At 40.0% G+C, this 27,863-nt stretch overlaps 1 protein-coding gene across 5 annotated transcripts; it reads left to right on the top strand.

Moving 5' to 3' along the window:
- Positions 1 to 29: 29 nt before the first annotated feature.
- Positions 30 to 27,681, top strand: LOC110069276 (SCO-spondin-like). Of its 5 annotated transcripts, XM_089284092.1 has the most exons (25): positions 30 to 128; positions 3,614 to 3,765; positions 8,438 to 8,599; positions 9,061 to 9,404; positions 9,909 to 10,161; positions 12,624 to 12,794; positions 13,819 to 13,989; positions 14,604 to 14,774; positions 15,073 to 15,243; positions 15,684 to 15,854; positions 16,112 to 16,282; positions 16,711 to 16,881; positions 16,999 to 17,169; positions 18,254 to 18,424; positions 19,497 to 19,667; positions 20,405 to 20,575; positions 20,929 to 21,099; positions 21,514 to 21,684; positions 22,014 to 22,187; positions 22,661 to 22,831; positions 23,151 to 23,321; positions 23,785 to 23,961; positions 25,111 to 25,454; positions 26,098 to 26,347; positions 26,659 to 27,681. In XM_089284092.1, exons 2-25 carry the CDS (start codon positions 3,687 to 3,689, stop codon positions 26,700 to 26,702), a joined length of 4,392 nt encoding a protein of 1,463 aa, XP_089140218.1. In that variant the 5' UTR covers positions 30 to 128; positions 3,614 to 3,686; the 3' UTR covers positions 26,703 to 27,681. The 5 variants fall into 5 exon arrangements, with proteins under 5 accessions (XP_089140218.1, XP_089140221.1, XP_089140222.1 ...); XM_089284095.1 differs by lacking the exon at positions 14,604 to 14,774; XM_089284093.1 differs by lacking the exon at positions 30 to 128 and having other exon boundaries at positions 3,261 to 3,765.
- Positions 27,682 to 27,863: the final 182 nt, after the last annotated feature.

Genomic DNA, 27,863 nt, shown 5'->3' with positions numbered 1-27,863 from the left:
ACAATCACTCCAACGGTAAAAGGTAGTTTGCATTACTCTGGCTTTGGCCTGGAGCCAGCTGGGGAAGAGAAGACCAGATCGAACCAAAATAACATGGAGGAGAATTGTTGAGGAAGAGAGACGCGCAGGTGGGTGACAATCGTGGCACAGCTACTGTCAGAACACTAGAATTAAACTGAGAAGTGGATGGAAGGAGAATGTCAAAGCCTTATATATGTGCATAACGGCATAGAGAGAGATAGGTATAGGTATAACTACTCTAGCTCACATAAATTTGTTTAAAACTGCAAATACTAAATCCAAAAACAGTAGGGACCTTTTTGGTAATTGGTTATGTATTTTGACAATGATACCTTGAGTCTTCTTTCCCCCTCTTCTCTTACCAATGTCCTCACCACAATGCAAGAAGTTGGGTACTCCAGTTCAGATAATTAAATAATTAAGCTTGGCAATTATACCTTCACGATAAAGCTCGAACCTTATGGTATGAGCAAACGTAATGGACTCAAGTCTACACGTAGTTCACTTTTTTTGGTGTACGTTCAATGACATCTATACTCTAGGAATGCCGCCAAGCGAGATATTTACCTTTTCCTGTGACATTACCAACTCAGCTTTTCGAGATCGACTGGAATACTACCTCCAGTGAGGCGCATTGCAATGGATCTGTTCCTTGAGACATATGTTCCCAATCGAGCTTTACTACCTGGGAAACTTCCCGTCGTTATTCTAGCCTTATTACGCCTTAAACTGCACTCCCCTTGGGTTGTACTTGCTGGCTGACTGGCTGCAATTTGTTGATCTAAACGACCTTTTTTCCACACGTCCCCCACTGAAGGTGCAGACATGCCCCTGAAACTACACCCAACCTCCCGAGTTCCCCGCACCCCGCACCCGACCAACCACCCCCCCCCCCACCCCTTGAATCACACTCCCATTAGACTCACTAGTGTTTAGAGTATGCACATTCGGGAGACGTGTCTGCCTACTGGAGAATTTACCGGAAGTTGATACACTTCTCCTGGGAAATTTGCAGTCAAGCACGAAACCTTCGACTGTAGGTACACCTAATTTCTTTGCAAATTTGAGTGGCTTCCAGTTTTTGTTAAGTCGGCTGCCTAGCCTGTCTGTAAACAACAACTGCCTCAAAAAATGGTGTTTTAATTACGTATATTCCTGGCGTAGCTCACAGGATGATTCGGGAAATAAACACTAATTGGGTGAAACGGAACCTTCCGGAGAAAATGTTTAAATAGTTTAGATTATTGCGTAAAACGGGTAAGCAAAAGTCACGTCTTTTGGAAGATCGTTTTCGTGATAAGACAAGTGTAAATTTATCAAGTTCGGTGTCTAAGCCACCGATAAACAACGTAAGATTTCCGGTGCTACGTCAATACGCAACATTTGCAGCATGTTTTGGACCAAACTTAATAGCAACTAAGCAGTCAGACGTTTGCTGAAACGGAGCAAGGATCACGGGATTAAGTTCGGTGGTACTCACGCCGCGCCAGGCGGTACTTCACAACACGTGTCTTTTGGAAACGTTTCAGGGTTCGCGTGTTTGGCAAGAGTGTTTTGCTGATTTTCGATAAAGGGATTGTGGCTGAGTCGGGTGTGTCTCATATGAGTTGAGACCCAAGATAACTGGAAACATGGCTATAGTTACACCTGTACTGCTGTACATGTGTATTTATATCACATCAAGTTAAATGTAATTAAAGTTTTAAAGGGAAGTCTCTGTTTTTCTCAGAGGATTCTGTCAAAAGAACTCGGAAATGCACAAGGCGGTCTTTTTTTAGCGCGTACTAATCATGCGTGAGATTCCTCTTCCTTTTTGCTAACACGCAAGTTTCTTATCATGTAAGACAAAAAGAATACGTTCCATGTGGAAGCCTTTGCGATTCACAAGAAATAGCAATAAAAGGATTAAACGATTAATTGCGACGAGTTAACTAATTAATTTATTGATTCGATTACAGAGTATTCAAAAGCGCAACATTAGTTTCTTTTGAAGTCAATTCCATGTGCATCGGCTGTCTAAAATTAAAATCGTACGTTAATTTTTGGGCGTGCTATCCGATTATAATAAATGTGCTAATTACCTCATCATTATACCGATTGGTGAACTCAGTGTTCATGCAGGAATGCAAGCATGAAATACGAGAAGGCAAACGTAAAAGAACCAATTTAACCGGCGGTTGTGAATGTTTGACAGCAATGGAAACGAAAAAGTGCCTTTTTTTTCTTATACGTGCGAGAAATATAATAAAACAAACAAAAGCTGGAAATTAAAGTAAGTAGCTTAAGATGAAAATCGACTTAACACCTTCGTGTGGTGCGGTCACGAGAGAATCAGGCACAGAGGAAGAAAATAATGAAATTAAACAACGTCTACCCTCTTCAAATGTCTTGAGGACGTGTGAGTAACTGTTTTTCTTCATATTGGACCATGCTCTATCTCCACTCTTAGAATAAAAGAATGCACATTTGCGTGTGAAGTGAAAATTTCGTGCGCGGTACTTCAACAAGTAAAGAGAAACTTGTTAATTTGGTCATTGCAAAAGAAGTGACAAAACGTTTCCTTACAGTCTCAACGTTTCTGTCTGAGCCTTTCATCAGTGGAAGTCAAGTGTTCCTTTAATTAGGCTTTATGGCTGAAAAAGATAAAATCAGAAGCCACCATCTTACTCGAGCCCTGTTGGAAAAATGTAATGTACAGTGTAGTTGACTGAAAGCCAGTTTTCTGTAACTTCCCCGCAGAACGCTGAAACGAGAATTAAAGTGTTTTTTCTTTTCTTTTTTTTTTCATGTGTTTCCACGCATCTTGATTTAGTAACTGAAATGATGCCGGTTGGAAAAGACAGAAAGGTCAAATGACCATGGTGTTTATCCCACTAAATGGAATTTCAGACAGAAACTGTGAGCCGAAGCTCAAAGAGGTTAAAAGGTGAATAAATACCAACCGGAACCCCTCTAGATTAAGACGTAAAATATGGCTTATCCTCGATCGCTATCTGTCGATGTGCCACCCGTGCCAAAATGTACATCCTTTGATATATTTAACTTCAAACAAAATAACACCCAGAAAATTCTAGATGTGTACAGACTGACTTTGTCTACGATGTACTCAATACGGAATTGCGGGCTGCCAATTCATTTAATCAAACACGAAACAAAACAATTGTCAAAATTGTTCTGACAACCGCTGGGAAACCAGATTAATTAATTTCATACTGTGACATGTTTCATATTTGCGTAGATTTCACAAAGGAAACATTCCTTTTGATGATTTCCGGACAGAAATGCTGTGAAGGTTGTGAAATTTTAGCTTTCGCAGCCTATATGAGATTTTATTCTTAATTTTAGCGCTGCTCGGATACATTCAGATTGTCGCGTTTGCTACCTCGATAGCTTGTAACATGAATCAAGGAATGATGATAGACCTATATTAATCACAGAAGAGTTTGTTCTGAAATTAGAAAGCTGACCTCCGCGGTTTGCGACCCAAACAGACAACAAGGTTATTTGTCTATCAATACCACAAACTATTGCAAATACGAAATCAAGTGGGCGTGTCCGTTACTTTATCTGTTGACGCTTCATGATCTTGCAGATCTACGTAATCTTTTTTGATCTGCAAAATACGTCGCAACAGCAAGTCAGGCAACAGAGCGGCCAAGAAAAGCATGGCGTTATTAATGAAGATTTTTGGATTCACTTCGATCCTGTTTGCTTTGCCCAGGATACCAGCTACCATTGAATACTGTAAGTATCATTGTTCATTACTTTGGTACATTATATCCATAATAACTGCTGAAGTATTGTTAGCAGTTCAGAAACCTTTACCGCCTTGTTCGACAATTGTGTACGCGCATCGTCCCAAAGAAGCTGAAGAGAACACTGTTGGCAGGGGTGAACAGAGCTATCCTGAGCTTGTTTCAATTTATATCGATCAGGTTTATTTAGATAATGGTCATGTTTGCTCAGGGTTGCCATTTCATTGGTCGCTAATTTGTTCGATTAGCGCGAATCCTCATACCGTACTGATAGATGTATAATGCATGTACTCTCTCTTTCAAAAGTAAACCAGTTAACGACCTTAACATGCTGCTAATAGAAAGCTAGGTGGTCTGAACATCAGTAGTTACATTAGTCGCATGGGCTAAAACAAGTTTGCAGCCAATTGCTCCAACTATTCCCTATAAGGTCCCTGCCGTGCTATTTCTCTGAACTCATGTGCGGAATGTTTGGACTAGAGGGCGCTAACAAAAACCCTCCACCGATTAATAAGGGCGACAAATAAGGTATGAAAGTCTTAGTGGTTAGGTAAGACCTTGGATCAAGTCAAAACTTTGAAAACATCGAAGGTTTTATTCGACGGAGTTGCAAAGCTACATCCAAGTCTAACCGATGAAGAAATTGATTATTCAGTTAGAGTGGACTGTAGTTGGGGAGTGAAGAGCTTAATTTACAAGTACTTCAAAAATCTTGGGAGCTACCGACATATGGAATGCTTTCTATTCAAACGTGTGAAATGTGCACCTACACTCTTAATCCAGATTGAGCGTGTTTTGTTATTTTTTGAAGTTAAAAATGTCCTTCTGTGATTAAGCTTGAAAGAAAATGAAGTAGGAACAGACAAATTGCGCATTACAATTGACAGCTGTTTTTATCCGCAGCCAGACCCCCTGAGGACAATCCGTCCGTGCGTGTGTGTGTGTTTAAGTGCTCCTTGTTGATATACCGCAATGGCTTCCACCCGGGGGGGGGGGGGGGACTCCCATATGGAATGGACGGGGATGCTCGTCGTCTCGCTTAGGGGTGTAAATTTCGGATTTTGGTCTCGCTTAGGGTGTTCTGGGCAAAATGTCATTATTTTTAGCCCTCAAGGTCTCGTTAAGGGTTGCACGCGAAGAAATAACAAAACAGAAAGAATTTTGATTCTTTATATTTACTCAATTCATATAAACAAATTCGCCATCATTAAAAGTCACTGTAATTTTTATTTGTCTGTTTTATAAACTGGTCTCTTTTAGGGGTCTGCATAAGCTTCGGCCACGCTCAGATTGGTCTCTTTTAGGGGTTAAATTCAAAATTTCCGACGAGCATCCCCGTCCACTCCATATGGGAGTCACCCGCCCCCCGGGGGGGCTTGCAACTTACCAGGAGTCTTCACTCACTCTGGACCCAAAGCGCATTTTAAAATAAATCCTTAAGGTCACGCGAACGGACATCACTGAAACGATTTGAAAGCACGAAAAAAAGTTAACTCGTTTTAAACACCGGTTTAAAACCGTCAGCCCCTTGCAGATGACCTTTAACTATTCAGCACCGAACAAGGCAGACTTTCAAAACGAGACGCTTTATAGACTGCTGTCTGTCAATTTCGCCGTTGAAAAGGTTTTGTTGTATCAACATCTACTTACTACACAAGGAAACGATGTTACATTGTAGTCTGCTAGAAACATACCAATTAAAGGAGCTAAATGTACGTCACGGAATGAAAAGTTGAGCCTAAATTTTTCAAGTTCGTCGTTTGTAATCCGTGTCAATCTTCTCCATCCTAAACCATCCTTGTTCGTTTATGGTTTATTGTTATCTCTTTGATGTTTAGTTTTTGTCTTTGTAAACTATGATTATATGTTCAGTTTTCCTTCAATTGAAATGTAATTTTGTAAGTGGCCAAAATAACTCAAAATAACGTGACTGAGCTCCTTTAAGAGCGACAATAATTAAACGAGTGCAAATGACGTGGCGTTTTTCAGGCTGGGAGAGCCCGAAAATCGTGAAGAGCGAAAAAAAAATATCAGTATATATCTGTCTTCCTTACATTCACGTTCGTCTCAGTAAATATACTCCCTCCCCAATAAAAAAGGGCTAAAAATATCCTCGGGGTGGGACAAATAATAATCGAAATACCGGAAAGATTAATATGACGCCTATTTACATTTACGCTGCACAGCAGGACGTCATAAGGGTCTACGGGATTTTCCCAGCACCCAAAAACTATGACCGAAACTGCTGCAATTTACTTGAGAAACAGATTTTCAAAAGTTGTTGTTTTTACTTTGCGACGAAGTAGAGGCCAAAATTAAAACTATTATCTGGATTCCTTCAGAGTGGTGCAAAACACACTCGAAAAGTGTGCAAAACCCCTTTTGGAAGAGCTAACAAATAACCCAGGCATAAAGAAAGATACACTGTGCAATTCGCTGGCAATGATAGGTCAATGGCACCGTAAATGAAGCAGCAAACGATGGGTTGTTGTTGTCGAACTGATCCAAGCGAAATGACTGAGTGAGAACCATTGGAGAATTCTCACTGGAATGTGCTCCGCAGACCGTCTTCAAAACGCCAACCAGGCCACGCCAAAGGAAAACCAGCGGCAGTTTGTAGATATGCTACCGACATCCTAAAATCTTCAAATTCCGCGCTATTCATAACATAACCAGCAAACGTGTGTGATCACAAGCGTGATGGATGATATGAAAATTGAGCGGCGCAGCTGTACGGCGTCAACGTTTATTTTTCTTTCGATTTAGGGAAAAGTGAAAGATTAATCTTTCATTATAATAATTCAAAAAGAAAACAAAGTTGTTGGACTCGCAGAGCTTTACGAAGGTTTGGAAATCAATACTGCGACAAACATTCTGCGCGGACCACTCACTGAACTCATCCGCTCACTTATCCGACGAATGACACCACAAACTGTGGGCATAATTAACATTGCTTTATTTATAGTTCCGACTTAAACGTGTGACAATGTGAAATCAGCAATTGTATGAAATGCTGTTGCTTTCCATGGCTTCAAAAAGACAGGTTCAGTTAAGCAATACGATTTTCAATTGATCGACTCAACTTTTTTGGTTGAGTTCTCTATAATCACACTGAAAGCATGGGCCAATTATCAATAGGAATGAGCCAAAACAAGCTTTGTATCCTTTGAGTTGGTTAAGTAAGCCTTAACTGAGAGTTCTCTTCTACGCCGCTTAACGGGAAAACGCCAGGAGAGTTACTACGCAAAGGGTCAGTTTCCAACCGTGGACGTTTCAGTGCGGGAGGCTCACGAGCGCACCGAAACACTCACGGCTGGAAACTGAGCCTAACTTGCATTCGGAGGTCATCAAGTCTGTAAACTACAACTCTGAAAACTGCAACAGCTAAGTCACTCTTATAAACCTGAACACTCTATAGAGAGTAAAACACAAACTGGATTTAACGGAACTACCATAAGTTAAAGATTAAGAAATACATTCTCGCTAACGACAAATGCAAACGGCTAAAAAGCACGCGTGGGAATCATGTGTAGGTGACGAAATAATCATCTGACTAACTTTTTTGGTGCTATCAAAGCACGGAGTGAGTCCTCGAGTGTTCTTTCCAGCTCGTCGTTTGTACATCCATCTCGTATCTACTAAGCTTTCCATTCCTGATGTGCAAGTAGCTAGTCCTGAAAAAAAGGTCATCCCCGTCGTCGCTTAAAATATCACAAACTGCTCTCAAGGCCCTTTGAGTACCATAAAAGTTCACGGTTGTTGAATATGCTGGATTGAAGTTTATTTCAAGAGTCTTCCGAATCGAAACTTAGCTCTAACTCCAGCGACGAAAAAATTGATTCCAAAACAAAATTTGAACGGTTTAGTCCCAAAATATATATTATAATGGTTTGTTTTGTTTTTTCCATTTTTGCGAGCAAAATACAGAGAGCTGACTAAGGAGCTATCGTGTTTGGTTCCTGGGTAAACGATCCCGCACTAGACTCCCTAAACTCCTTCGCGTAACAAAGTTCAACCGCGACTTCGAGAAGACATAGAAAATCGAAGATACAACCAATTGCATTTTTTTGCAGAAATACCTCCAACAACAACTAGTTTTTATTTTAACGAACATTTGGAAGGTTAAGTGCACTACAATCGAAAATACATTAATTGACGGTCAGTTCCCCAACATCTTTAGTAGCAAACTGTTGCGCCAGTTAGTTTTATTATCGTTTCTCTTAATCTAACGTCTCTTTTGCTGGCCATCCTCGAATTGAAAATAACATGAAGTAACTAACATTTTGAACATTCAATTCCTTCGAATATCCACTGCTCATATAGTTCAGTCTGTCTCCCTGTGTTTGCATTTATTTACTTGTCTCCTTCATTCCCTTGGTCTTGTTTTGTTTTGCACGTAGAAAGCAAGGGGATAACTCAGACACCGCAAGGTTCATTTATTCCCCTGGCTCAAATTTAAGCACATATCTTTTCCCTTAGTTATTGTAAGTTATTGTAACTTTCTTTGCAAATGTGTATTATGTCTAGAGTAAATAAAGCATTGTTGTTGTTGTCCTTATGGTACCTTTCTTATTGTATAATATTTTTTCTAGATTTTGTAGTACTTTGGTTCATTAAATTGTAATAAATATATAATGATGTAATGTATAATTTCTTTTCAGCGAGTTTTAGTTGTCCAAAAATTTCGAATATTGAGGATGATTGTGGTGCAAGGGTCGAGAATATCTGTTTCGCGGATTCAGATTGCTCTCAGGAGAAGAAATGCTGTCCACGAGCAGCAGACGGAGGTTGCTCTTTGATGTGTGCCAAACCTCGTTCCCTTGGTAAGTAAATTCAAAGCTGCTAGTTTTTAAAATTACATCTCATGTTTACTCCCGCGATCACGTTAAAAGCAGTACTAAGTAGAATTTTACTGAAAAGGTGGGGTGATAAATAAATAAATAAATAGATAAATAATGACTTTATTAGATAACACAATAACTAGTAAAATCACTAGTTCTCATTGTGATCCTGAAAATCTACCAAACAACTACAATTACAAATTCAAATCGAAAAATACAACGAAAAAATACGATTTAAAATTCATCAAAACCATTGAATTAAAAATTCATTATATCTGATTCGGATTAGATTTAGAATTTTACCCTTATGTCTTTGTCATCCTACAACTAGGTTCAAACTTTTTTTTCAAACTGTCGTCTATCCTCCTTTTTAAACATAAATCAAGAAGAAAGGTCGTTGTGTTTGATGCTTGCCTTTGTTATTGTCTCCTCAATTTGCTTAGAGGGTTGCCCCATACCGCTGGACTTCGCCCTGATTGTGGACACATCAGGCAGCATTGGTAGAAGGGATTTCAAAAAGTTGTTAGACTTTATAGAGGAGATAGTGGATGGGTTTGATATATCAGAGGATGGTACACGTATCGCTATCGTGGAATACAGCACTAACCCCTCCGTTCAAGTGAAGTTTAACGATTTCTCAGGGGCGGCGCTGAACGCCGCTAATCTGAAACGGAAAGTTCGTAAAATTCCTCATAATCGTGGTAAGACGTACATAGATAAAGCTTTGGCAATGGCGAACAGAGATGTGTTTTCTGCCAAAGGAGGAATGAGACCAGATGTGTTGAAGGTAAGAAAATAGCTTTTCAGCTCTGTGTTTGAACGTAAACTTGAGTGTGAGCTTTTTATTTGCACTCTCCCCATGATATGCTTCTCCTTGTCTTGAAATGCATGCCATGTAAGCATGTGCACATAGTTCGGTTGTACATATAAAGGCATACTGCAGGTAAGCCTCCATGTCTGCATCGCAAGCTCCCTCTACTGAAAGCGGCCTCTTTCCTTGAGGTAAAGGGCCTAACATTTCCAAACTTCAATTCGAGCTGGATAGAGGACCAGCATGAAAACCAGCTATAGAATATGTGGTTTCCTCCCGAAATATTAATCACTTATTAACTTGTCGTGATCGAGGGGAAACAATTAAATTTGTTCCCCGAGAATAATGTTTCCCGAGGCGGGGCCGAGGGAAATAATTTTATTGTTTAATGTCACGTGACCTCGAAGTAGCCAATGAGAGCGCGCGCTTTTGGGTAAAAAAAATCATTTATTTTATGACTGATTTCGTTGAAACTCTCAGGTGGCTTTAGTTATGACCGATGGCAAACAGACGCTTAAAGACGAAGACTCCGACCTCGCTATAGACATCCTTTCCGCAGCTGTTCAACCTCTTAAAAAAAAAGGCATCAGAGTGATATCGCTGGGTATTGGGCCAAACACCCAGTTATTAGATCTTTTGACACTTGCCTCAACGGACGACGATGTGTATTTAGCCCAAGATTTTACAGAGCTCAGAAACCTAGTAACAGAACTAACGGAAAGAAAGTGTCCAGGTAAATTGTTTATCGTTATGTGTATTTAGTGTCCGTAAATATGTTTACGTTGTACTGTGAGTGTCAAAGACTTCACGTTAACTCTAAAGAAGCCATGCATGCTGTGTCTGTAAAAGCCTTTAAGGCCTTATGTCGATAATTCCCTAATCAGACGGGCTACCAAGTCTTCTATTACCTGGTACCCGTTTCTCGAAGGTCCCGAAACTTTTCGAACCCGGAAAGCTGTAGCAAAACTTCAAACCTTATAATTACAGAGCTGTTTTATTTACATATTCTTAATATGAACGGAGGTTTTCTTCATATAAGACGTTTCAAGCATATACAGCTCGCTGTTTGTAGATACGGATTACCTAAAAATGGATGTGCGGGGCCGGAAAGTTTCCGTGGCTTTCGAGAAACGGGTCCCAGGAGAGAAGGGCGAAGTAAGTTTTCCTCACCTATGTAACTTCAGGAATAGTTAAGCAATGACAACGAAACCTACAGTATATACCTATGTCTGGATTTATGAAAACGGCGTTAAAGACTGAATCAAGTGTTTTTTTAATTAATTTTTTTTTTTTTTTTTTTTTTTTTTGCTTTCGCTATGACAGCAGCTTGTAAAAGCTTTCCTAACATGAAATACAGAGAACTTCTTGTCGCATGTTTCATTTATTTATCTATTTTTTTTTTTTTTTTCATTATTTCATTATTTATCCTAGCTACCTATCTGAACTGTCTGTGATTCGCTAGCGCGGAAGAAATTTATTTGCGTGGCTTCCGGGCGATAATTGACGTAACGACAACATGTTGAGTGTTCGCTTACTGCTACCTATGGCCTAGTTTGTTTGAAGTTCTATCGATTCTCGATGTAGGAAGCTCTTGTTCAGTCCATTTAGGACGATGCGGGACTTTAGAAAGCTATAGTTCAGCTCTCCGCCGCGTTTTTGATATCTGTACGTTCGTGTTGATTTAGACTCCAATTTCATGTCGAAAGCACTCTTAATTAAATTGTGCAATTCATGATTCAACGAAAAGACGGTGAATTCAGTCTTCCTGGCCTCCCCGAATTAAGACAGATTATTGAAATTAAATGTCACGTAAGGGCTACTTTTTCGCTGAAATATAGAGATAAATTAATAACCAATTCCACTGCTTACCATGCTCTTGTCGCCATGATTGGCTAATTTAACCTACAGTAGAGACATAGTGAGGTCATTTAGGTGAAATCGCAGAGTTTAAGCCTGTCTAAATTAGTTCCGCGAATCAAATGATCAATTTAAGCTCTAATTTAGCTTTGTTTTGCTCGTTTGACTCATTTGAAGCGACTTCAAAGGCTTGTATAGGCATGGTATGGACTTTATTAAGAGTACACGAAGTAGATAGCACTCTCAGTTTCCAAAAACATGCCCGTTATTTTGGTGCAAAGTCTTTAACTCGGTTTTCATAGATTCAGACATATATAGAAACGTGAGATTAAGACGTCATATCACGTATTATTACGTCACTTTTTCCGAACACCTGCCGTTTTGGGTTCCGCAACCATAACAACAGCAACAAAATGTCAAATTCCCCCCCAAAAAAATGAATGTCAAAACACGGTTGTTACGGAAACATCAAGTTCTTAAGTACAAAGACATGTCACTGATATCAAATTGTTCCCAGGTACGTTTAAGAGACAGTCACAAAACTTTTACTGTGAACTATATTGAAAAGGTTATAGACGTTTAAAGTCAGGGTTAAGATGCACCGCGTAGCATGGACCTTAAATAGTTATTGTTAAAGAAGAACTTAGAGCACCTACGACCTACGAAAAAGCTATGGCATGGAAAAGACGTGGTATTTGCAAGGTAACAAGCCTGGTGCCAATGGACGGTCCGGTTGGATCTCCGAAAAGACATGGTTGGCCGTTTTTCTTACTTACGCGTATGTTGAGCTCTTTTATACTACGTGCGCAGAAGTCTGCAACTGCTCAACAACAAATTTCGGATGTTTCCACTAGCTCCAAAAGCCTCTTTGAAATATTATCGTGAATAAAAGATCGCAAATATCGTTTTGACTTCGAATTTATTCTTACTCTGAAATGTCTATCGAAAAAAATTAATCATATATATACAAAATCACGTGATAAATGTCAATCAAATGGTCAAATGTACACTGTCCCGGATGTGCGATCCAACAGAAACGAATTAAAAACAAAACAATAGAAAATTTTCACGACAAATATCTCGCTGCAATCAAATTATGTATCAAACTATAATCTGAGTAACTCCTGGTAAATATAAAGGGTAAGTTATTGTAACTGGACGTTTATATTTAAGTGTTGTATTTTGCAAGTGTTACAAAATCAGGCCAGAGGTAAAATCTTTAATATCAACCTGACAAGTTGTCGTTCAAAGGATTGCTCATATATAAAAGATAGCTAACTGGAAAATAGTCCATTACAACCTTAAGGTCTCTCTCACACTCTATATTGAAAATTTCAGTGAATGGCAATTGGTCCGAGTGGAGTGACTGGAACGAGTGTACAGTGACGTGCGGAGGAGGCGAACAGAATCGATTCCGGAGTTGTGACAATCCTCTCCCAGCGTTTGGAGGCAAGCCTTGTCCTGGGGAGCGCCAGGGAACCCGTCCGTGTAATGAGTTCCCATGTGCAGGTAAATACTCAGACGCACATCTCTCATGCAGTTTATCCCACACCAGAGTAGGCTTATCCCGATTGGCTCGTAAAATGTTGGAACTGAGTTGCTCACTGGAATGACAAAAAGTTGCTAAAAATTGGCACAAATCGAAAAAGGTTGCTACCTGTGAGGGAACTTCGAACTTCAAATTTCAAAAGGTTGATAAACATTCGAGAAATTCGCATAAATTGAAGTTTTCTATGAAATCATTGGCTTTTCCGTGTTTGATACATGCTCTAAACCTGTATTTTGCTCAAAAGTTGACCAGAAAGGCAAAACTTCCTCGAGGTTGCTAGAACCACAAAGAGTTGCGGCAAACGCCAAAAGGTGCTCAAACGTTGCGGAGCACAATTGGGACAGGCCTACCGGAGAGCCTTTCCTTTGTTTTACGTCGCTTTAATAACACAATACGAGTTCTATATCTCTTATTAGCCAAGTGCGAGGATCAAGTGTAGAATATCAGCCCGAGGTCTTCACACACAAAAAAGAGAATGGACTGATTTTCCCCCACTGTTGTCCAGTGTGTCCCGTGAAACCTTGGTTGATAACAAATTTTAGTAAACGACTTAAAATCACGGAAACTTGCAGCGCGCAGTTTTCTGTAAGAGCCAAATTTGCGTCTAAATTGGAAGAAAAGGGAAAAATATTTATATTTTACATAATAATCAATTCTTCTAGGAAAGTAAACCATTAAACTACAAGTTATAATCTCTGTTAGGAATCAAGCGGAGCAGTGCCCATTCCAGTACCTGGAATATAGTGGTCTCGTAATACAACAATTATGACTGGTTCAGTTTTGTTCTTGGCCCTCTGAACTAGCCTGGTTCTAGAGTCCTTCTCTACAAATAGCTCTTGAAATGGTTAAGGTGGAAAAGGAGTTTAGTCACGAATTTAAAATCCTTATTTTGCCAGGATTTTGTAAATGATCAACTTAGTAGCCAAACAATTTTTAAATTTTATAATGGTTTTTAAAGATATTCTTTTAATGCTTGGAACATAGTTGATGGCAGATGGTCCGAGTGGAAAGACTGGGAAATATGTTCCGTGACATGTGGAGGAGGAACTCAGAGTCGTATAAGAACTTGCACCAATCCACCACCGGCTCATGGAGGGAAGGATTGCATTGGGGAGGGAGTAATTACACGCGCTTGCAACGAAGACCCATGTCCAGGTATGTGAACAAGACATCGCATTGTTAGTGTTATTACTCTTGTTATTAGTGGTACTACTCCATTGTTAATGTTATGTTTTTATGCATTTAGGTTCCAACCAAGCAAGCTCTTTTGCGCGATATGTGTAATAAGGTTTTTTTGGATTAAAGAAAAGTATATACGAGCAAATCCTTCATGTTTTATACCCTTTTCATGTCAATTATTAATTGAATTTCAAAGGTTTGAGATTAACTAGATAAGGCAGTTGAATGATATTTTGACCAGGAGGCATCAGCTTAATCGAAACTGTTGTGTTGTGTTTCTCGACAAAACTAATTTAAATTTACTTTCTAATTCCTCACTGATCCTGATAGTGCTAGCATTCCTCGTACCCGTAGGTCAACGTAGCTTGTTTGATGAACAGCGATTGGGTGAAAATGCATGATAAAAGCTCTACGTTTGAGCTGAAAAATAATCAGATTGATAACGAGTGCGCAAAATCCAATTGTCTATCAGTTAATTATTGTTAAAGACGAAAGGCCATGTATTGGATAGCTTCCTGGTAGATGACTCCGTGGAAGGTCAAGTAGTGATGAGATACCGAGAGGTCCTTTAGCGCAAATTTTTTCTGCAGTTGATGGCAATTGGACTGATTGGGGAGACTGGGAACAATGCAGTGTCACGTGCGCCGGTGGAACACAGAGTCGATCTCGAACTTGTACCAACCCCCCACCACGATATGGAGGGCGAGACTGCAGTGGAGAGAGTGACGACGTACGCTCTTGCAATGAAGACCCATGCCCAAGTAAAGAAATTTTGGCTTACTCTCCCTATCTAAATAGAGGGTCCATTTCCATTTCTTCTTTAAAGATTCTCTATCATGTCGTTATAATCTGATTTATTTTCTATTTGTTTATGGAGATGCACAAATATAATATTATTCTCTTATAAGCGTGCTAACTTGGGGCTTGGCAGTCTATAACTTGATCAGTGTTTTTCGTTTGAGTAACGAGACCAGCCGCAGCTGCATTATTAATGCTTACTCACTTTCTCGTGACTTAAGAATGTGACCTTCACTAATACAAGTACTATTGAATGCGCAGTTGACGGTAAGTGGACGGAATGGAGGGACTGGGAGCCATGCTCTGTATCATGTGGTGGTGGTATTCAAACCTCTCGTCGATCATGCACTAACCCAGCGCCCGCGTTTGGAGGAGCGGACTGTGAAGGGGACAGCGTACGATCTAGATCATGCAATGAAAACGGATGTCCTGGTAAATATCATAAACAAAGCGATCACTCCCATTTCATATAATCTGTAGATACGAAAATAATGTTGAAATATTTTCCCCTTATCTTCGAACTTGTCGAGGCTGATATGCACTCCGCACAATCCAACACACACTAAATTGTATTTTGGTGAATCTCCAAAACAACGCAACGAGGAGCCTTTAATTACTCCAAAAGCGAACTGCGTACTTTCGGCAAATTCTTTTTGTTGAGTTGTGTCTCCTGGTCATGGGTAGCAAGCTTGCATATCATTTGCATCAATTCATTTTCATCAATTCATATTCATTCCACATATTGAAGATTCTTTGCGTGAGTGTGTTGATGTTGGCTCTGGCTGTACAGGTCCGCATTGTTTACCAGCATGGATTGTAGAATTTTGAAATCACACAACCTTGTTATAGCACTGGGTTAATTTCTTCCGCAGTTCATGGCAATTGGACCGATTGGAGAGACTGGAAACTATGTAGTGTCACTTGCGCCGGTGGAACCCAGAGTCGATCTCGAACGTGTACCAATCCTCCACCACAATATGGAGGTCGTGAATGCAGTGGAGAGAGCGAAGACGTACGCTCTTGCAATGAAGACCCATGCCCAAGTAAACAAAATTTTGGCTTACTCTTGCTACCAAAATAGAGGGTCCATATCTGTTTCTCCTTTAAAGATTCCCCATGTAATCGATCTGATGTAACTTCTATTTGTTTATGGAAATGCACATTAATCAATTTCTTCTCTTGAGGAAACAAACTTAGAGATTGATTATCTATAACTTAGCAAATTGCTTCATTGGAGTGACGAAACCATGACCTATCAATACAACTTCCCGCACTAATACAAGTACTATTGAATGCGCAGTTGACGGTAAGTGGACGGAGTGGAGGGACTGGGAGCCATGCTCTGTATCATGTGGTGGTGGTATTCAAACGTCTCGTCGATCATGCACTAACCCAGCGCCCGCGTTTGGAGGAGCGGACTGTGAAGGGGACCGCGTGCGATCTAGATCATGCAATGAAAATGGATGTCCTGGTAAATACCATAAAGAAAACGATCATTCCCATTTCATTTAATCTGTAGATACAAAAATTATGAGTAAATGTTTTCCCTCATCTTTGAACTTGTTGAACGCTAATGTCAACCCCAAAGGCCGACAGGAAATGAACTATTCTATAACTGAATCACCAACTCAACACAACGAGGAGCCTTTATTCCTAAAACGAACTGCGTACCTTCGGCAAATTGTTTTGGTTGAGTTGTGTCTCCTGGTCATATGGGCAGCGAGCTTGCACATCATTCATTGGTATCAATTCTTTTCCATATTTCATTTTGTTGAAAATTTTGTAAGTGTGCAGATGTTAGTTCTGGTTGCATAGGTCGGCATTGTTCACCTGCATGGGAAAGTAGAATTTTTGAAATTAATCAACCTTGTTATAGCACTGGGTTAATTTCTTCCTCAGTTCATGGCAATTGGACCGACTGGGGAGACTGGAATCTATGTAGTGTCACGTGCGCTGGTGGAAGCCAAAGTCGATCTCGAACTTGTACCAATCCCCCGCCACGAAATGGAGGCCGAGAATGCAGTGGAGAGAGCGAAGACGTACGCTCTTGCAATGAAAATCCATGCCCAAGTAAACATTTCTTTTCGCGCTCTCAAGCTGGCTTTTGATGCTTCTACTACCATGCTTCTTTAGACTAATTATTTTGATCTTTACGTACCTAACACTGACATACTATTGAATGTACAGTTGACGGTAAGTGGACTGAGTGGAAAGCCTGGGAACCCTGTTCTGTAACATGTGGTGGTGGAAATCAAATCTCTCGCCGATCCTGTACTGACCCGGCAGCTGCTTTCGGAGGAGCTGGTTGTGAAGGGAATAGCGTGCGCTCTCGATCATGCAATGAAAGGGGATGCCCTGGTAAATACTTATCCATCTTTCTTTAAGAATAAAATCTTCCAGAGAACAAGTAGCAGGCGTTTATCCATGTGTTTCTTTTTTTAATGACCTTTCCTCCTGGTTTAATTTTTCAAACACATTCACTCTCAACATCCATATAATTCGATTCAAATCTGTTGTTTAAGTCAATTGGCTTGATCTTTTCTTCTTGTTCTATAGTTGTTTTATCATTATTATTATTAGTAGTAGTAGTAGCAGCAGCAGCAGCAGCAGCAGCAGCAGCAGCAGCAGCAGTAGCAGTATCAGTGTTTAGTTCATGATGGGCATTTCCTCCACAAGGGCCGGGTCCAAACCATGATCCTAGGGCACGGGGCTCTGTTGTTGTTATTACTAGATGATTAGGACCTTCTGGAGAATACGCGCCGTTCCCAGCAGTTTCTGCTTGTACTGGGTGGCCAAATGGTTTCAGACATGTTTGACCACCGACCGTCCAAACAAGCAAAATGTCTTACAGTGTTTGATCAAATATTTGTTGACGTTCAAATTTTATCAAATACGACCAAACAAGGTGTCCAAACGGGAAAATCTTTGCCGAGTCACAAAGCAATATTTGATCGTGTCTGGTCGCCAAACAGTTCCCGTTTGGACAGGAAAGTTTCCCTTCCTATTTTGGAACCAGAAATCCTGCTACTTCGCAGTGAAATGTGTTCCACGTGTTCTACTTGCACGTCTACAGGGAGATGATTCACTTACAGATCTATAGATTGGGTTGTTTAGTCATGGTGCATTTGACACATAAAACCAGCCAAGGCTGATCTAGCTTCCACTCATTTATTTACCCATTATCTTGTATCGTCTGATCGAGTCAGTCACTCAAGTGACATCCATATCTTGGAGTTCAGGCACTTTTCGGCCCTCGCAAACTCATTTACGATAGGAAAACGCACATGTATTTGAAACAGATTTAGGAATAAAAAAAAACCGCTATAAGGAAAGGTAGGAACCATTCAATCATTGCTCGATAACATTTGTGAAACCGAATGCTATTGTAACATTGATTTTCGCCGCTCCCATGCATTTAATTTTTTTGTGTTTATACTTACAGTTGATGCAAACTGGTCCGAATGGAGCGAGTTCAGCCCTTGCACTCTGTCTTGTGGAGGTGGAACACATACCCGGTCAAGAACATGTACCAACCCACCACCAAAATTCGACGGACAGGACTGCGTAGGAGAAGGTGTTGACGTACAACCGTGCAATACTCTCCCGTGTCCAGGTCAATAACTGGTTTTTGTTGAATTTAACTTGGTAAGAGGGAAGTATCAAATTGTTGCCCTCAGAACCAGAAATGTCAAGAGTTGTTAGTAGCTGTTAGTGATGGACGTAAAGAAAAGAATGAGTGCAGAAATCAACGAGGTACTTTTAGTTGATAATAGTCACTCTTCCAAAAAAACATGACTGCAGTCCTGTACCAACTAAGACATTGAGCCATTTCCAAACTAAGACGGTCTCTAAAAGTCCTTTCACGCTTGACGACCTTTTACAAAAATTGCAATGCGCAACCTTTTTACAGTTTCTCAAGGCAACGAGAAATTCCGAGGCTAGTGCACAGAGAGTAAAGGAATCTACACACTTTTAAGGAGAGGATCCAGATTAGGTTTATAAAATGCATGTCCTCTGTGTTTGATACATGACCAATCCATGACTGTCTGAGCTCAGTAACCATTACCGAGTTATGTTGTAGCTAAATTGAAATACTGTGACCAAATAAATATGTTGATCTAACTGAATAAATATTAATCTTCTACTTACACCGTGAACAAAAAGACACAAACAAGCGTATTTTCCACTCAAGTACTTTCAGTTATGGACATTTCTTTCAACACCTTGCTTAGCTAAGACATCGTTTATTCACATGATCATCAATTCATTTAACTGAAAACTACAGATAGTAAGTTTTCTAGCCAGAAAGACCGAACAAATATAAGTATATCGATATTTTTTACACCGTTCTCTTACTGTTGTGGGAGGCACAGTGGCCTCATGGTTACTGCGCTCGACTCCGGATCGAGCGGTCCGGTTTCGAATTCTGGTCGGGGACATTGCGTTGTGTTCTTGGGCAACACGTTTAACTTTCACAGTGCTTCGCTCCACCCAGGTGTATAAATGGGTACCGGCGAACTTAATGCTGGGAGTACCCCTGCAATGGACTAGCATCCCATCCAGGGGGAAGTAGAAATACTCCTAGTTGCTTCATGCTATAGAAACCGGATAAGCTTCGGCCTGATGGGCCACTTGGCTCGTATGCAGACCTTAACGCTCTTACTCTCGTTTTTTGCAAACTAAAGTGGACGGTAAGTGGACAGTTTGGAGAGGCTGGAGCATTTGTACCAGGACGTGTGGAGGTGGCGTGCAGGGCCGCTCGCGAACTTGTACCAATCCCCCACCGGCCTTTGGTGGAGCGCAATGTACTGGGGCGAGGGAAGAGACTCGGTCATGCAATGAAGAACCATGTCCAGGTAATGAGATGACGATTCAATCGATGAAATTCATTGTTTAGCTTCATATTCAATAACTTTGAAAATATATATGTCCTAATACAATGATTGCATCGCGTTTTTGTATTTAGCAAACCACAACCGTTGATAAAATCTATTGGAAAATATATTGATCGATATTCTAAGATCTTCAAAGAGTCAACTAGTAATATATATATATATATATATATATATATATATATATATATATATATATATATATAGGGTATTAATAAAAAGTTAAGATGCTTCGAGCCAACAGGGATGCCACGCGCCAGAAGGATCCAAAAGGATTCGTAGTCCAAACCTCGAGTAATGAAATTTGTAGGCAATTGTGGAAAACGAGGACGGACAACTTCGAGCGAAAAAAATATATATATACAGTAAAAAATCTAAGAAATCTAAAAAAAAGTTTAAAAATTTAATAAAAATAAACGTTTCGGTCAAAGACCTTCATCAGGCACTGCAACTGATGAAGGTCTTTGACCGAAACGTTTATTTTTATTAAATTTTTAAACTTTTTTTTAGATTTCTTAGATTTTTTACTGTATATATATTTTTTTTTCGCTCGAAGTTGTCCGTCCTCGTTTTCCACAATTGCCTATATATATATATATATATATATATATATATATATATATATATATATATATATATGTAAAAAAGATACCAGATGAGCATAATCTACTTATTTATTTGTGACTCTCTCTTTTTCTCAGAAGATGGAAAATGGTCTGCATGGAAGGCCTGGACTCCTTGCACAGTGACATGCGCAGGAGGTACTCAAAGTCGATCTCGCACTTGTACCAATCCTCCGCCTACCCATGGTGGAAAAGAATGCTCAGGAAATGGTGATGAGACGCGTTCTTGTAATGGGAGACCTTGTCCAGGTAAATAATCTTAAGGATACAGTTTCTTAACGCTGTTAATGCTATGCTTACGGACTCCTGGGGCCCGTTTCTCGAAGGTCCCGAAAAGCCGTAGAAAAATCTCAAACCTTATGATTACAGAGCTGTTTTATTCACAGCAGAGGTTCCCTTCATACAAGAAGTTTCAGGCGTATACATCTTTCTGTTTTTAGATATAAATTTACTAAAACTGGCTTTACGGGCCCGAAAACGTTTCCGGGGCTTTCGAGAAACGGGCCCATGCATGGATAAATCCCCAATTTCCCTATCCTTTTTAAAACTATCGACAATATAACTACATTTAAGTCTCGGACTTTTATTTCTTACTCTCCTAGTGGACGGAAGATGGACACGGTGGAGTGACTGGGATGCATGCCCAGTGAAGTGTGGAGGAGGATTCCAGGCACGGTCACGTTCTTGCACCAATCCCCCGCCGGCTTTTGGTGGAGCAATGTGCGCTGGGCAAAGACAGCAAGTTCAAGCGTGTAATGTACAGCCTTGTGGAAGTGAGTTCAGCAATATGGTTTTTTCTTTATACTTATACTATACCTCTACACTGCTTTACACTTATGCGTAATTTAACCACAAAGCGATTCCGTCTCCGTTAATTCAATATTTACAGAAAAAGGTCCTATCAAGTTCATCAATGAAAGGTTGTTTCAGTAGAGCAGCAGAACAAAACAAAACAGGAATAACGACAACAGCAACGACAACAAACAAGGCAGAGCTAAAATTCTAGCACTATGAACTGGGATGGTAGCCAGGAATGAGGATTAAAATTTAATACTGCATTGCCTTTAGAAATAACCCAGATTATTTTAACAAGCTATTGAAAACAACTAAAATAGGTTTACATATACTGACTGTATTGGTAGTAAAACGATTATTTTGCTTCCTTTGTGAATCGTTGTTTCACCTAGTTGACGGTAATTGGGCCAGATGGCAGCGTTGGAGCGTATGTACCAAGAGCTGTGGTGGAGGGACTCAAGATCGAACACGAACCTGCTCGAATCCCCCACCGGCTTACGGTGGCAGAGATTGTCGTGGAAAGAACAAGGAGGCTCGCTCTTGCAATAACCGACCATGTCCAGGTAGAAATTCTGAAACGTTAAGGGTGTAATGATTAACCAGAAAAATCAATTTTCAAACTCGAGGTCGACCATTATCCAATAGTCAATTGCAAGGCCTAGTAAAGCTGATAAGACATTTCTGGGGTTTGATGTTTCAGATGTTAGACAATTGTCTTACTGTATGCGTATAAGCTAACAGCAAATCATAAGAGGCGTTATTGATTTATGGTATCTGTTGCCAGAATGTTTATCCAGAGTGTAAATATAACTTCCTCGTCGACAGTAGAGTTAACAACAACAGAAAACAAATACTATTTGCTCAGACTGTGTTCTTTTTGCTGACTGTATAGTGGACGGCAATTGGGCGGCCTGGAAAGCCTGGGGCAGATGTTCGCGTACATGTGGTGGAGGAACACAGGTTCGATCTCGTACCTGCACCAATCCCCCACCGGCTTTTCGTGGATTGCGTTGTCCTGGGAGGAGTACAGAAACGCAGTCGTGCAATGAGGATATTCCATGTCCAGGTGAGGAATTAAATAATGTGAACGAGGAAGAGATATACTCCTTATATTCCTTTGACCAAGGCATAAGTAAGCAGCAAATAATTTGTCTGCAGTTGTTTGGTGTTTCGTTCTTTCCCACTCTCTAAGTTGTAACTCTATTGTTTAATTATTTTAGTATCTGAAACATCGATTCAGATTGCATTCTCCGACCGAACTTAGCATTTTGAGTATAGTTATTAGTTGCCTCAACTTCCTCTAAAATATGACGGCTTTTATAAAATGACTACTACTTTTAATTATGAGCAGAGCCACGAGGTGATTGGAAATTTGTTTAAACACTCTCAAGCGTTTGTTATGACCAGTTCTCAATCGAAACGTAAACTAAAGGGAAAACGGAGAAAAATATATGTCAATTAAGATCGGCTATAAAAAGATCGTGATAGTTTAAATATACTTTGTTTACTCTTCATGAATTCATTTTTACATCCACTCAGTTCCAGGTGGTTGGTCTTACTGGGGTTACTGGGGTCGCTGCTCAGTGTCCTGTGGTACTGGAATACAGTATCGATATCGGACTTGTACGAATCCCCCGCCAGCGTTTGGTGGAGCACAGTGTCTTGGGTATAATAGCCAAAGCTACATCTGCTACCGAGAGGATTGCCCAGGTAAAACACTCGTTATATAAAACACATCTTTATAACGAATTAAGACTCTAAACGACTGCTTTGAAGCTACAGAAAACCAAAATGGACACGGTGCTTTGTTTGAGCGGGCAAGAAAAAAATCTTGCTAATGCTTTAAGAGTGTTTAATACTATTGAAGGGTATATACTTCTGAGGAAAATGCCTGAGAAATGTTTAGCATAAAAGATTCGCTCACGGCCCTTGTTTCCACATTCCATGTTCCTAAATGTTACAACTGTGTTTTGACTTATGACCTCTTTATAAGTAAATAACTCTATTGCGTACTTTTCATTGTATTAAGTTGATGGGAGCTGGGGTCGGTGGGAACGATGGAGCCGATGCTCAGCGACATGTTCTGGCGGGAAAAAACGCCGAGAGAGATATTGCAATAAACCACGCCCATCAAATGGTGGTAAAGACTGCCCTGGCGATGGAGTGGAAGTCATAAGATGCAATACGAAACCATGTTCAGGTAAGGCTTATGGAAAACGTTTTGATCATAATGATTTGTTGCAATTGATTTTAGAGAATCTGAGCGTGAAAGAGACAAACGTTGCACTTTGCTTAGTTTAGTTTCCCTATAACGGTGACCTTTGCACTCACAGATCGGAAATTTAAACTATTACCTATCGGACTGTAATGAACATTTGAATTGGAATATAAGAAAACTGACAAAGATCTAAACGTTCTTAATGCAAATCTTTGACAACTGCGACAATTCTTCAGACAGCCCATCATCTTGATAACATAAGAAAAACAACTAGAAAAAAAAAACTTTGTTCTTTCCCATGCTTACCCTCTTAGATTAAAAAAACAAATACTTATGCATCTACTTTTGATGACAGGAAACGCACGGACTATGTTAAGATATCTTTCTTAAGCAAGGACGATGGCAAATTCACAAATGTTAAGTCACCTTCTTTTTAATTACACAGTGGATGGAAAATGGGGCCGCTGGACCAAATGGAGTGCGTGCTCAAAAACCTGTGGAGGGTACGGAAAACGTACGAGGGTTCGGCAATGTGACAGTCCTCCTCCAGCGCATGGAGGAAGAGATTGCATAGGCAGTAATATGGGCATGGTTTACTGTAACACGTACATACCTTGTCAAGGTGAGCTGGATACTTTTGATTAGAATAAACCGAAAATACCAATTACAGAACATGTGTTTGAGAAAATTAGTTCATATTTTAATGGCTAAAAGCGGGCCAATTTATCGCTAATTGTAAATTTGCACGGCAGTTCAAATTAACGCTCGCGCGTTTGGGATATTGTTAGTCATATAATAAATGAATAATGGTGCGAAAGCTCGAGTACAATTAAGGAATTACACTAGTGAATTTTTTTTTCAAATTGCACTCGTCTAAAGGTTCGTGCACTTTTAGAATGATTTGTTAATATCATTCGCAGTGTTGATCCTTAAAGGGGCCCTGGTCAGCCACACCTTTGTTTTTGTTTACATGCGCGAGTTTGGCTATAATCGTCTATTCGGAGCATGTCGAAACGAAGGAAATCACCGTGAAACTACTAAAGATAACAAAACATATACTTTCAGGAACACAACTTACAGTAAAGCAATAAGATTTCGCTTCACCATGCAATATCAAAAATTTCGATGGCACCGAAAATGGCGGAAGCTGACTAGGGTCCTTTCATTGGGCATTCGTATGGTCGCCTTTACTAATCTCCCAGATAGGTTTATTCTCAAAGTAATCTCTCTCAAGTATTTACATCAAGAAATGGTTTCCAATCTTCCCGTGGCGTGATTACTGTAATATTACCACGCGCGTTGCTTGGATGTGTTCGTGGAGGATGAAAATGCGTGTGAAGCCAGTTGGGCTGTCTGTGTGTTTAAGATTAGCATCACAGGATCGTAATTATAATTAGTAACAGAGGTTTTAAGTCTGGTAATATAGTAAATTAGACCAATTTCGATATATGAAAAGTATAACTTGGCGCCAAGGTTTAGGGGATTAAAACAAAAGATTTCATATCGAGGGATGAATCCCATGTATCGAAATTTGCCTATTATCTTGTGAATAGTTCTTAACCTTTATAAAGACGGATAATTAATGCCACTGAGATATCTGTTCATGTTTAACGTGTTCTAGTCCTTTGATTGGGTTCCCTGTGGCTAATTTTCGACATCATAAAGTTGCCTTCTTTATTCAACATCTGTTTTGACATTTGTATTGTGAAGAAACTGAATGTAGAGACGTAATATTTGTAGCTAAGCATTTATTTCTTTTATTTTCTTCCAGTGACCTGCAATGTTCCTCTTGACTTTGCCATCATCGTAGATACATCGGGTAGCATTTCAAGAAGGAATTTCAAACTTCTGTTGCGCTTTATTCGTAGCCTTATAAACAGTTTTCAAGTGTCGGAAGATCACACGCACATTGCAATTATCGAATATAGTACCGGAGCTTCAGTGCAACTCAGATTCAATGACTTACCAGGAAGTAAACTTACAAAGAACAATGTATATGAAATAGTGAAAAGGATTCCACACAAACGAGGCAAAACCTATATCGACAGAGCGTTACGTCTGGCAAACGATGAAGTGTTCACTTTGAAGGGTGGAATGAGAGATGATGTGAGAAAGGTAAGCTGGTTTGCCTGTGACATCAATGGAATAAGCAGAAGTGGGATATTAGGGTTATACAGTCGAACCTCCAGTAAGCGACCACCCAAAATGTCAAGCCTAGGTGGTTGCTTACGGGGGGTGGTCGCTTACGAGAGCTTTGACAATATTGGGTCAAAATTTTGCCTCATAAGCGTATAGTAACTGGTGATACTTACCCCATGCGCCAATGCTATCTGTCTAATTACCATAGCAACAGTGTGACCCGCTAAAAACACCCTTAATTACAGCTTTAGGGGCTTGTAATTCAAAAATGGCATGGCGAAATTCTTTTATATTATCCAATTTTAATAAGCATGGTGAGAGGCAACTTTTGGCAAAGTTTAAAAAAATGTACATAGGTAATGAAGGGTGTTTTTAGAGGCTCATGCTGTTGCTATGGTAACCTATTGTGTCACGAAGATAATAACACCGTGTTCACCAATGATTGGGTAGTTTTTTGATACCATGATTGCAGCATCAGGTGAAACACACAATGGATTTAGAGGTTCGACTGTACGTTTGTTCTCTTAAAAAAAGGTTCAATTCTTTTTTATGTTTCCGTTGGCTTTTCCGGCACACCTTGTTTCTTTATATGTAAGGTTTCATTTGCTTCTTGCGTTAGGTCGCTCTTGTGATGACTGACGGTGCACAAACAGAGGAAACGAACGCTAAAAAGTCAGTCGACGAGATCCTCGCCGAAGCTTCGCAACCTCTTAAAGACAAAAAGGTCCACATCATTTCACTTGGAATCGGAAAACGAGTCAACAAATTAAGTTTGAAAACCATCGCAACCGGAGACAGTGTCTATTATGCAGAATCATTTAATGCACTCAGACAACTGGTAAAACAATTGAGAAAGGGATCCTGCACTGGTAAGAGAATACGGTGTAGAAACTGTTACAAATAGGCCCCCTGAACTGTCCTCTGATCTATTTGGCATCTTAGGTGGTTGGAATGAAGTATTGCTACAAAATAAGAGCAGTATAAGTTCAATTTAGTCCCAACTTCACACAAGTAACCCATTCAAATAGGCTACTTATTTTGTTATGTGCATTTTCACTTAAGATAAAAAGCATTGTTGTTGTTACATTTTTTTCCACAATTGCTATCTGTTTATTTTTTTTTTTTTATTAATTATTTCATTAATTTCCTTTTTTCTTTTTTTTTTTTTGTTTCTTCTCAGTTACTCAAGCAGGCTACAGTTACAAATACGTCTACCAAACCTGAACTTCCGGTCAAGAGAACTTCATCCAGATATAATCTGCCTTGAAGCAAGTATTTTACGTTTCAGGAGTATCATTAGTATGTCAAGACAAAGCAGAATAGAGCAATAGTAATGTATTAATATATCACGTGAAAATGAGACCAGGCTGATATGACGCATCAGCCGATCTACATGCACATACATACTCTGAACCCGGGCGGGGGGGGGGGGGCAACTCCATATAAAAAGGACGGGGGTGCTCCAAGGAAATTTTGAAAAGAACCCCTAAGAGGTACCAAGGTCCTGCTTTGTGGGTGTGGTTTGAAATTTTTCTCTCGCCTAAGAGGTACCAATCATTACATAACACATTTTATTATATGGAGAAGAGTGTTTTACTGGGAACTAAACCACTCGTAGATTCCATACGCCACTTCATCCGGGACCCGAGTGGCGTATTTTCCGTGTGTCACCTTTGTGAGTGTCGTATCGTTCAATGACGGCACGATTCCCGCCTTTTGCTTTTGCTGAATTGGTTCCTCCATATAATAAAAAGAACATTACACGTTGGCTCGAAGATATGAATTTTATGTTCTCTTGTTCTTGCCACTCGAACATAAAATTCATACCTTCTCGCCACCGTGTAATATCCTCTATATCTCCTGTCATATATTTTCGGCTCAATACCATAAAAGGTACCGCAAAGGCTTCCGCTGAGGACCTTTTGAGGCTAAACACCGTCCCTAAGAGATACCAAAACCGAGTTTTTAACCCCTGAAAGGTACGACAAGCATCCCTTCCTTTCTATATGGGACCCCCCGGTTCTCCGGGGCTCTGTGTGTGAACATTAAATCTGCTGCTCGCGCTGAAAGAAATCTTTACACGAGAGTAAGGATAAGTTTAAAAGTTATGATGAAACATTGTTAATTTATGAAACGTTGGGAGAGAGCATGTTTATATGTATGTATATACAAGAAATCATTAAAGGTAGTTTCCTTAGCTACAGGTCTAAACACGTCATTACTGGGCGAAGGTTTTGGTTATATCTCGAAGGGTCTGCGTCGAGAATATTTTCAACCCGTATAAGTTGCCATGGAAGTTGCCACTTCGTAAACCCTAAATTATAAGGCGAACCTTGGACCAATTTTACGCCTTTGAACTCTCTGCGTAAAAACGAACCCCATTAG

Source organism: Orbicella faveolata, unplaced genomic scaffold (genome assembly GCF_042242905.1).
Source record: "Orbicella faveolata isolate gen_17 unplaced genomic scaffold, um_ofav_v1 contig_13, whole genome shotgun sequence".
In the NCBI taxonomy this organism is placed as follows: Eukaryota; Metazoa; Cnidaria; class Anthozoa; order Scleractinia; family Merulinidae; genus Orbicella; species Orbicella faveolata.
The sequence above is the reverse complement of the archived record's forward strand: the minus strand, read 5'-3'. Positions and strand labels throughout refer to the sequence as shown.